Source organism: Pinus tabuliformis, chromosome 1_1, assembly GCF_031772625.1.
Source record: "Pinus tabuliformis cultivar Carrire ecotype Pingquan chromosome 1_1, CPIR1, whole genome shotgun sequence".
In the NCBI taxonomy this organism is placed as follows: domain Eukaryota; kingdom Viridiplantae; phylum Streptophyta; class Pinopsida; order Pinales; family Pinaceae; genus Pinus; species Pinus tabuliformis.
Genome location: NC_142297.1, coordinates 285,917,932 through 285,930,040, shown reverse-complemented (window position 1 = coordinate 285,930,040; position 12,109 = coordinate 285,917,932). Strand labels below are relative to the sequence as shown.

General features: G+C 37.7%; 1 protein-coding gene across 1 annotated transcript; it reads right to left on the bottom strand.

The window, feature by feature from the left end:
- Positions 1–8,775: 8,775 nt before the first annotated feature.
- LOC149212656 (auxin-responsive protein SAUR71-like) lies at positions 8,776–9,351 on the bottom strand. Its single transcript, XM_089388774.1, has one exon. It carries the CDS (start codon positions 9,349–9,351, stop codon positions 8,776–8,778), a length of 576 nt encoding a protein of 191 aa, XP_089244900.1.
- Between the last annotated feature and the right edge of the window lie 2,758 nt (positions 9,352–12,109).

Sequence of the window (12,109 nt, the reverse complement as noted above, 5' to 3'; positions counted from 1 at the left end):
ATCCAGACATCACCTTTCTTTCATTTTCCAACCGGTGGGTGACAGACAATGTTACATGATCACCGATGTCTATGGTCTGCAGCCAATGGAGGACAAACTTCGACTCCTCACAACACTGGAGGATTTGAAGAAGAGATACCCAGCAATACCCTGGATTCTTGGAGGGGATTTTAACATGACAAAATCACTCATGGAAAAGAAAGGAGGAACTAGAACACTTGGTAGAGATTCAGTTGTCTTCTAGAACTTCATCACCAATATAAAATTGGTTGATATGGAAACAAGCAATGGAATCTACACTTGGAGTAACAAAAGAGGGGACCATACCCAAGAAGCCTCAAAATTGGACAGATTCATTGTTTCAGAGGAAATTCTTCCCATGGGAAACAACATTACTATGCACATGCTACCTTTTGGAGGTTCAGATCACTGGCCTATCGAATTGGAAGCTTATTTTTTTGGTAAACCAAGGAACTCCCCCTTTAGATTTGAGAATGCTTGGCTCACACACTCAAATTTCTTCACAAACATTGAAAAATGGTGGAAGGAAGAGCTTCACCTTCAAGGTACAAAGATGTTCCTTCTACACTGCAGGCTCAAACACATTAAAGGTAGAATCAAAGAGTGGAATAAAAATGAATTGGGTAATATCTTCAAAGCTAAAGGAGATGTGGAAAAGAAACTAAAGGAAATAAACCATATTCTTATCACATAAGGCTATACAGATGAAAGGAAAGATATGGCAAAGTCACTCCAGTAGGAATGGGATAACATATGTCTTCAAGAGGAAATATTCTGGAGACAGAAATCCAGAGCACAATGGATTAAATAAGGGGAGAGAAACACCAAATTCTTTCACAGATCCACCTTAGCTCATAGAAACAATAATAGAATTGTGAGACTTAAAGATTAGCATGGAATAGAAAGAAACACTCATGAAGAGATGGGGAAGGTTCTAGTCCAGCATTTTCAGAAAATTGCTAAGGAAACCTCAGAAGAAAGAACCCAGTTTACGGAAAAATTTGCTCAGTACATTCCTAAACTGGTTACTAGAGAAGATAATTACAATCTCAACAAACCAGTTACAGAGGAAGAAATTGAGGAAGTCATTAAAGAGATGCACAATGAGAAAGAACCAGCCCCAGATGGCTTCAATGTGGACTTTTTCAAAGCTTGTTGGAGGATAGTTAATCTGGATATCCTGGAGGTAGTGGAATAATCTCGACGTTTTAAGACAATTTTAAAGGCGCTCAATGAATCTTTCATAACCTTAATCCCCAAACAAGAAAAGGCCACCTCTCCAGACAGATTTAGACCTATAGCATTATGCAATGTGGTCTATAAAATAATATCTAATGTAACTGCCAACCGTCTCAAACCACTCCTCCCAACTCTAGTGTCAGAGGAGGAAATGGGCTATGTGGAAGGGAGACAAATTCTAGATAACATAATTCAAGCACATGAAATGGTTCATTCACTCAACACCAATAAATAGGTAGGAATGATAATTCAGCTAGACATGGAAGAGGCCTATGACAAACTTAGCTGGTCGTACACAAGAGCAATATTAAAAGACTATGGCTTTGACTACAATTGGATTAAATGAGTTATGGCACTAGTCACCACCGCCAGCTGTTCAATTCTTCTCAATGGATCTCCCTCTGAAACCTTCAAGCCTTCTAGAGTTCTCAGGCAAGGCGATCTTCTTTCTCCTTCCCTTTTCATTCTAATGATGGAAGGATTAGGGAGATTAATAAAAGTTACTGAGGAGAAAGGAAGAATTCAGGGTCTGTGACTCACTCAAGGTGGGGACACGGTGACACATCAACAATTTGTGGATGATACTATGCTTCAAGGCACACCCACTGTCAAGGAAGCCAAAGCATTCAAGCATATTCTGAGTGAGTTTTCTAGGGCATCAGGCACAGAGGTAAGTCTTCCTAAATCAAATATTTTCTTTTTCAATACAAAGAAATCTTTCTAGAATTTTGGGCTTTCAAAGGCAGTCATTGCCTGCGAAGTATCTGGGAGTTCCCCTCACCGACAAATCACTACACAAGGATATCTGGGAGCCTGTTCTTAATAAGCTACAAGATAAGATTAGCAAATGGAAAAATAGAGCACTGAATCTAGCAGGGAGACTGATTCTAACTAAGGCTATCCTCCAAAGTATCCCTATCTATATGCTTTCAGCCATTCTGGCACCAGCTGGTGTAATTACTAATATAAGAAATATTCAGAATGACTTTCTCTTGGGGAAAGGTGAAGAAAAGAAGAAATGAGCCCTTGTGGCATGGGACAGGGTATGCAAACCTAAGTCCCATGGTGGTTTGGGTCTTCATGACCCAGGAATTCTTAATAGAGTTCTTGGAGCCAAAATCTGGTTGAGATGGCTAAAGGAAATACAAGCCCCCTGGGAAACACTATGGAAGAAAAAATATGCAAGTGGGTGGTAGGAGAAGAACTCATCAAAATGACACGACAAGTTAAAGGTTCTGCAATATGGAATAGGGCATGGGAGAACAGAGCCCTAGTCCGAAATCATAGTTTCTAGGAGATAAGAAATGGAAATCTGGCTTGGTTTTGGGAGGATAATTGGCAGTAGGAGGACAATCTTCAAAGTGAAGAATTAGCAGACATTCACACTGATACAATCAACAAAGGACTAAGGTGGGTACATGACTATTGGGACCAATCAAGGAACAATGAGAAATGGAGAACATGGAAACTTCTAGACTACAATGGAATGGCCATGTTGCACACTCAAGCTATAGCCCTTAAAGGTCTTTTAAACAAAAGGAAAATCTTGACCTCAACCTTGGACGATCAACTAAGATGGAGAATAAACAAGGCAGGTCTCCTCAACCTTAAGGAGGCCAAAAGGATAGATTTAGGGCTTAACCTTCCAAAAACTGATAAGACATGGAAAGAACTCTGGAATATTCCTCATTGGATGAAAGTTAAATTGTTCAAGTGGCTGGTTCAACAGGGGAAGATTCTAACATGGGATAACCTAAGAAAAAGAGGCTTTGTTGGTCCTTTAAGATGTCACTTATGTAAATAGCAGGAAGAAAATACAAATCATCTCCTGAATAGATGCACTTTCACTACAATACTTTGGAATTGGGTCAGAGAAGTCTTCGAGCAGACAAACAGAAATGTAAATGACATCATTACTACTTTGAAAAATGGTGGAATTTTTTTTTCGGATAATGAGATCATTAACTCTACTTGGATGCTGGTCCTAGGATTCATAATCTGGAATGTTTGGAAGGAGCACAACAACAAGATTTTCAAGGATAAAGTGAGTGCGGTGAGCAACATCCTTAAGCTAATCCTTAAACAACTCAAAGAGACTATTCACATCCTGGGAGGTGTAGCCACTAGCAAACCCACCGAACAAAGAGAGGCCAAAATACTGAAGAAGTTAGAGCTAAAGGTTCATCCCCTTCGAGGTTCTATGCATATCAACAAGAATACCTCAGTCGAAAAGGCTTCATGGCAACCCCCTTCACATGGCATTTTAAAATTTAACATTGATCGGGCATAAAAGAGAATCCAGGAGAGGCTGAATATGGAGGGGTCATGAGGGATGAGGAAGGCAACATACAAATCATCTTCCACAGTTATCTAGGAAAAGCTACCAACAATATGGCTGAGCTCATGGCGATGGAATTATGCCTGGAAATAATGCTCAAGTACAACATTCACAATGCCATAACTGAGGCTGACTTGGAACTAGTCATTAACTCAGTAAAGAGGATAAATGTTGGTGCTGCACTAGAGAAAATCTCAGTACATTGGCGGCTTCTGCAAGTCTACCAAAGAATCCAAGGGCACTTAAGAATGTTGAGAATTCTTAGGTTGGTGCATGTCCACAGGGAAGCCAACAAAGTTGCGGACTGGCTTGCCAATGAGGGGGTTCGAAACAAGCATATCGACTTGTGTTGCTGGTGGGAGGAGGTAATGGATGACAGGTTGAAGGAGGAATGCTTATCCCGGGCCCTAAGTGATAGACAAAAGTATCAGGAAAAAGCAAGATAAAGAATTTTACTTTATGAAAACGATAGATAAGTTCACTTCAGATGGCTAATTAGCAGAGATGCACTGTCAGTTTTCTGAGGGAGCTTCCAGAAACAGAGGCAGATATCTGTTCACAAGAGGAATGATTCCATGGAAGATGAAGGCGTTAAAGGAAGAGATTACTAGGGTCAAAAACGGGCCGTGACATACCACATGCTATGGGCAACCTCTGTCCCAGGAGAAGTTTTCTCGGAAGACAAGTGATTCCATTTAGCAGGAGAGGCGTGAAGGTGAATGGACAATGATTACCCCCTTCACCGCTGGGTATCTCGTGAGCAATTGTGTGGTCCGATTTGGTTTGTGGCCGTTAGATCTAGAGAGGGAAGATCATTGGCCACCTTTTGGTGTGCAAGTTGGTGGGGCTAAAAGGATAAAACAACTTATGGTTTACCACCTTCATCGGCCGCCTTCCAGACCAAAGACGGTTTTAATTAAAAGCCAGCGATTCTACTCAAGAAGCAACACATGGCAGAGGACCGAAAAAGAAAACCGCCTTCATCGCGAGGTATTCAGTGGGCTTTTTAAGCCGCGCGATATGCACACATTCGTTGGATCAGAAGGAAAGGATCAACGACTAGCGTTGATCGTGCAACTTTAGGGTTTCTCGTAAGCAGTTGTGTGAGCCGATTTGGTTTGTGGCCATCAGATTTGGAGAGGGAAGATCAATGGTCACCTTTTGGTGTGCGTGATGGTTGGACCGAAAGGATAAAACCACTAATGGTTTACCACCTTCATCAGGCACCTTCCAAACCAAAGATGGTATTAAGGAAAAGCCAGTGATTATGCTCAGGAAGCAACACATGGCAGAGGACCAAAAAAGCAAACTGGCTTCATCGCGTAGTATTGAACGAGCTTTTTAAGCCGCGCGATATGGACTACAGCCGTTGAATTAGAAGGAGAAGATCAACGGTCAACATTGATCGGACAACTTTAGGTTTTTTTTGGAACTGTGCCCCTGCGGAGGTTGAATCTTGACCGTTAGATTGTTAGAAGATAGCTCTTCGGTCACTTTTGGGCAATCTAGACCTTGTCTTGGTCTGCTTTTTTGAGGTTTTTTCAGGCACTTAAGGTATTTTCACTCCCCTTTGTAGGAGTTTGTGCCTCTGGGCATTTGTTGTAACATGTGTAAAATATTTTTTTACCTAAGTTAATAGAAGGACCATCTCTTGCTTAAGCAAAAGAAGAAAATAAAAAATGGATTGTAACTTGGATTGTAACACCTTCCATTTCATTTAATGGATTGTAATGTGCTTGTGATTAGAGCTATTATGTTTTATTAGTTGGATTGTAATCTGGATTTCCCCACTTCATTAGGATTCTAATAGACACGACTCCATCAAGGATTGTAACAACCACCACTCCATATATTTTAAGCAAACCAGTATACATTTCTCCATGGATGCATGCATTTCTCAGTGGGTGTGTGGTTGGAATTGTTGAAGCCGAGCCATATCCAATTAAGTTAGGTCAAATTCTTGGAACGATTTGCTCGAATGATTTGAAGGCATTCCCGTCGACTTTTATCTACTAAGAAAGGTGCACAATCCCTTGTTCTTCGTGGATGCATTCATTTCTTAGTGGCTACATGGTTGGAATTGTTGAAGCCAAGCCATATGCAATTAAGTTAGGTCAAATTCCTGGAACGATCTCAAATGATTTGAAGGGATTTATGTTGACTTCTATGTGCTAATAAAGATGCACAATCCCTTGTTCTGCAATTTTTTTCGAGATTTGCTAAAATGATTTGAAGGGGTTTCTGTCGGCTTCTATCTGCTAAGAAAGGTGCACAATCCCTTGTTATGCAATTTTCTTCGAACCTTATTCTACTAATGAACACTCTTCACTACACTCACTTCTACCTAAACTCTTCACTACACTCACTTCTACATAAAGTTGATATGGTTTCAACTTGTGGATTCATTATGTCAATTTACGACTTAGTCGAAGCTATTTTGTTTCTTGATTTCAAACCGGAGATGGGTATATTTGTATCTATTTTCTCAACCTTAGGCCATAACAATATCTAAACTCATAATATTTGTTTGTGTCATATACCTTTATAAATCCTAGTGAAGAATTTGTAATACTTTATTCAATTTCAAATTATAATATATATATATATATATATATATATATATATATAAAGCTTGAAACTCAAATGTGAAATCTTTTAGGAGAGAAATATTTCTCTTCGTTAATTTTCCCTAAAATGATATCACTTTCCATTTTTGGTTTCATTTTAAGTTCATTTCATACTTACTTTTAGGTTTCACTTAAACTTACTCATATTTTGATGCAGTGTATATGCGGTGGATGAAAGGCGATTGGCATACCCACAAGCCGACGGTGGATAACCAAGGTGAGGGGCGCTCATGTTATAATTTATGAGGTCGGCCAAGATGGAACGAACGTCCATTGGTGCGTATATATTGGTGAGGCCTGCGGTACATTTCAAGAAGACTTCACTCATCAAGCCTTCCCACAAGACAGAGGAAGTGCGCAGTTTTGGGAGGAAATGCACACATCTCATGCACATTAGACATGGAGAATTGCGCAGGCTGTTTAGTTGATGGTTGGCAAAGAGTTCCATGTTCGAGTGGATTCTTGGGTACGGTTTCGTGCAGGATTTGGCAGGAAGGTTGGGTGGCTCGGGTGAGCATCTCTTCTTGTGCAAAGGTGCATGACACGATTGTAAAAGGCAGGTGGCCTGTCTATCGTAAAATTCGGTTAAGTGTGAGACTTGGTTCGGCCAAGGCACACTGTTGTATGTAATCTGATATTCTTAATAAAGTTGTCGGGCAGACTCACATTACAAGGAGTTGCCCCTCCCCTTTATACTTGTTTGCAATTGTTGACGTTCTTGGTTAATTGCATATGGATAATGAATGAGTATGGGCTTCATTAAGTATAAAGGCTAAATAAGTTTACTTGGTTGCGAAACACAAACTAAGTATGTTAAAGTTAGAGTAGGCGTAGTCCACGAATGTTAGTATTGTTAAAAAGAAAGCATTCGGTGGTGCCGCACCTCGCTACAAGCGGTTGGAAGACTACTGCAGGTGTAGGGGCGTGACATGTGGGGACTTAGTAGAATATTTCAATGCTAAAAAAAAAAGTAATAAAAAATAAAATAATTTAGTTAATTCTTCATGAAAGAGAAATGTGTAATTAATTCAATTTTTAATATAAAAATTAATAATGATAATAATAATAAAATATTCAAGAATACAATGTAGATAATGAAAACTAATATATATAGTTTATACATATAGAAAGAAAAAGAAAAGTAATATATAAAGGAAAAAAATGAGAAAACACTATAAATCCATCTTAAGCATGATTTATAATACATTAAAAAGCATTAAATTTTTTAATAAATAAATCTCTTAAAAAATTAAATTCAAAATAATATTGGCCATTTTAAAAAATATTGCATGTCATGAGATTTTATTGCTGTGGGATTAGTAAACCCTTAATTAAGATTAAAATAAATATATACTTGTTATTATTTAAGTTTACCACCACAATTTGTGTTCATTAACCCTCAGTCACATGAAAGTGTTTGTGAGTGTAAATTCGCATGACTCTTTGTTACTCTCAATTTTCATCGCTCCTTGTAAAACGGATACATCGTAATTTTGTGATAAAAATGAATACTGCCAAAGTTATTGTGTTCATTAACCCTCAGTCACATGAAAGTGTTTGTGAGTGTAAATTCGCATGACTCTTTGTTACTCTCAATTTTCATCGCACCTTGTAAGACGGATACATCGAAATTTTGTGATAAAAACGAATACTGCGAAAGTTGTATAGCGTTGTGACTTTGAATTCTTAAAACCATTTTATGAGGAAGGATACATCGAAATACGGCACGCAAGTTTGCAAACTCCTAATGGAAAAAAAGTGCTGTCCAAGACAGCTAATATTTCTTCATTCACGTGAAAAGTAAATGAATACACCAAACAATAAAAATCTAAAACCATATCCTTAGTACTTAGATGCAATGGTAACGTTTCTATTAGTTACCACGCAATCACACAGAAAATACAGAGCATGTTGTATTTACAGTCAGATCTGTTTTAAATTAAGCAAGCATTTAAAATCCTGCAATTGTGCTAGACAAAGTCTTCAAATGGGTTTTCCAGGTTTGCAGAAGCTAACGTTGCTGGATTGAAGAGTATTCGCTACTTGCAACATAACCTTACGGGTAGGAATGCAAACTTGTGGTACCTTTGCATTTGGTGAGATTTGATACAACCTCTCTTTGCAACTGTCGATGAACTGCTACAGCGTTTTGTAGCCGAACAACTGAACAACGGTCATGCCTTTGCCTAAAGTTCGTGCAAGTTATTATCATTGCAGGGTCTGCAACAAGTGAGGGTTCCTCGAGCTGAATGCCCTTTCATCTGCTATATAATTATCTATATAGTAGAATGCATATATCTGGAGCAGTAGAAAAATGAATTAGTTACAGCCGAACAACTGAACACACGGCATGCCTTTTCTCAAGGTTACTGCAAGCTACCTTTGGAGGGCATGCAGCAAGTGCAGTTTTTTTCCAAATGACTGCCCGTTCTTCCTCTATATAATTCGCTATCCAGGAGAATTCATATATCCGCAGCAGTATCAAACTGAATTACTTATAGCTCAAGAGTGTCCATTACTCAGGTCTTAATGTTGCACGCCAATGGATTTCTAAGCGAAGGGATGAAGAAGAGGCCTCGATTCCATGCCGAACGATATTCCATTCACCTCAGACGAGCAATTCCATTCGCTAAAGAAACCGCTCTTAACTGTCTCCAAATCGAGATGCCTCACGGCGGCCAGGCCATTTCTGCTGAAGAGTCGTAGAATGTGCTCTAACAGGAACTCGTCGCAGGGAATCGCAAGTCTGCTGCGGTGTGCGTACCCAAATTCCTCCTCGGCCTGCTCGAGCAGTGCCCGAAACACCGGGTAGTTCAAGTACGCCGCCTTGATAACAAATCGCCTATTGCAATTCTGCCCGACATACACCGCCACGTGTCCCGACGGCACGTCTGGCGGGATGGCCAACAGCGAGCGACGATGCCCGTTGCTCGAGTTGTTCAACCCGGCCACATCGACCTGTGTGTCGCCGGACACATAAGTCACTCGGCACGACCGCGAGAAAAGCAGCTTCCCGGCCAGAGCCTGAGCCGCTTTGCGGACGCTGGCGAGCTTCCTCCATTTTCTCACGACCTGCTTCAGTTTCAAAACATGGCGGATCTCGACGCATTTGCTTTGCACGTTCATGGCGAAAAAACTATTATGAAACAAAATCAATATCTCTGGGTTACTTTCAGGACGTACATGAAGCAAAAGAGAATCTCCTGAACGCGGCCTATGTTGCCGAAAAGGAGTTTGTGATGAGGGCTATTTATAATGGAGAGAAGGCCAGACACTGGATAATGATCAGCCTCATTACTTAGCAACTTTCTCTGAAATCCCTAACACGAATTACATAGTCCGGAATCTTTGCATGTGAAATTCACGTAAAAGGAGGAGAACATTAATAAAACGCAAATGGTTTTGTCTGTTACCGGAGGGTTTCTTTGATAGGGACAATGTTTCACATGTGAACACTTTAAGGTTCTAATTTTTTCAATGCTGTTCCTGAAGAGTGCTGTATAAGTAACGAAGAAAAAGGGGAAAGAAGTCACAGGAAAAGTTGTTGCCGATTCTGTGGGCGTATTCTATCTTGAAAAGACGTCTATATAAACAATCTAGGATGTTGAGATTGGGCGTTGCAGAGAGATGCCAAGAGACTTGTATATGGTGATAATGGAATATGGCCAATAAAGAGGTTAGGTTCAATTGAAAATTTACGTTAATATCTTGGGAAATCTATTGTTATGGTTTTAGAATACACAGCGAATGAGCCAATCAGTGATCTACAAACGTTCCTTATGTTATGATTCTAGAATACACAATAAATGAGCGTGAGATATGTGGTGTAAATTTTAGTTATAAATCTGGTTGGAATAATTTTGATATTGATATAGTTACCCCTTTTTCCTGAAAATTTAGATTGAAACTTAGTTGGAATTAATAAAATAAATAGAAATAAGGTTTAGCGGAAAAACCAAGTGTCATAAAAATGAGCGCATATATATCTAATAAAAAAATAAAACAGGAAAAAAAACATAAGTGTGTTCATAGTTTAATTTTATTTTCATGTGAATATAAAAATCATATTAAATATTATTTATATATATATATATATATATTTTTTTTGATTTTTAGAATTTTTTTTCAAAATAGTGATGTCGATTATATTAAGTTTCTATGATGTAGTTAAATAATTAATTTTGATATATTAAGCTTCTGTAGTTGGGTTTTAAAATTTTGCAAGATAAAATTATATAAAACATTAATGAAAAGAAAAAATATGATATAAATAGGGAGTAAGAGATACATTTATGCCTTTTTGAATTTTATAGTAAAAGATTATTGAGAAAAATTATACTTTGAAATACTCAAGGATATTATAAAGGGACATTAATATATGTACATTAATAATATATATGAATACCTAATAGCTATACTTTGTTACTAGGAACACAATTCAAATTAATAAAAAGTCAATTTTTATTCAATTATTTAATGGAAAATGTATTTTTAACATGCTAATTCCACTTACAAATTTAATGTTGCAAATGTAATGTACATTTCATGTTCTTCTCATTAAAAATCAATCCTCAATCCTCCTCTTTGTTCCTTCTTCTTTTGAACCTCTTTCCACCCTCCTCTTATAAAGGTCTCAGTTAATTGTAACCTTGAGTTCATATTTCTAATATGTATATGGAGTATGCATTTCTTATTTGAATCAAATTCTTAGGGTTTTGGAATCCATTCCTCTTAGTTGGCTTTATCCTCCACTACAAATCTAAAGGAGGCAGGTTTTGAAGTGTTTCTTTCTTCTCTATTTTTTAAGGGAAAATTTACATCATTAATTTGTGCTTCTAGACATCTATTATTATCTTTTTCTAAACATGTTTTTGGTAGCTAAACTTGTACAATTTAATAATCCTTTTATGTGGGTAGAATTGCTCACATAATTGTAAATTCTTTGTCCAAGGCCTTTATCATTTGTTTATTTTTAAGTGAATCTCATTCTTGGAGATGAGCCACAAGGTCGCTTGTTAATTGGTAGATCTAATATAGAAATACATGTTTGTGTAATCTAGACCCCAATTCATCTATAAGTTTCCTTTTGTACTATTATCTTATTCCGTAGACACTCAATGATGTTGGTGCCAACACATTCAACTATATGTGAAGATTTCTAAATGAATCCACACAATATCTATTTATGTATCCACCCATGGTATTCCTAATATCTTTAAAAAATGGTAAATGCCTGAAATGTGATGATCTATTTGCGAGTTGATTTTTCCTAATATACATAGTAGTAGTGCCCTGCTCCTACCTAAAATAAAAGAGAAGCCTCAAAACCTCCAAATGATAAAGAAAGTTTGAAAGCTAGACAATAAAGAGATCTTTCAACAAGCATAGTTATACTTCACAATGCCTTGTTCAATTCAAATAGATGTAATGGTACAATTTTGATATAGGATTATGGACACCATTGAAGTGAACATTTATTCCAAAAGGTTCTTAAAAGTGAAGGTTGTTTTTTATGTCGATCTCATAGTCCTCAAGCATTGGCACCTTTTCATATTTCTCCATGATATATGCCTCAGAAGGAAGGTTTAGATAAATTGAAGTAGAGTTTATTTTTTAACCACGTCATTGAACAAGATAGGAACCAAACGGAAAAGAAAGTTGTGCCTTTGGAGATGTTGTAAATATATAATAAATTATGGTTTCTAGTTTTTTACTTTCATTCAAATGTCCTTGTCCTTCCACTGGGATCCCTTATAGGAGCTTTAATTTTTTCTTTATATTTACCATGTGATCAAGAATGCCCACTGAAAAAACTAATATTTTTCCTATGACAAGCATGACCATGATTTATAATCTTTGTTTTATGTTGTAACACTTTCATAGT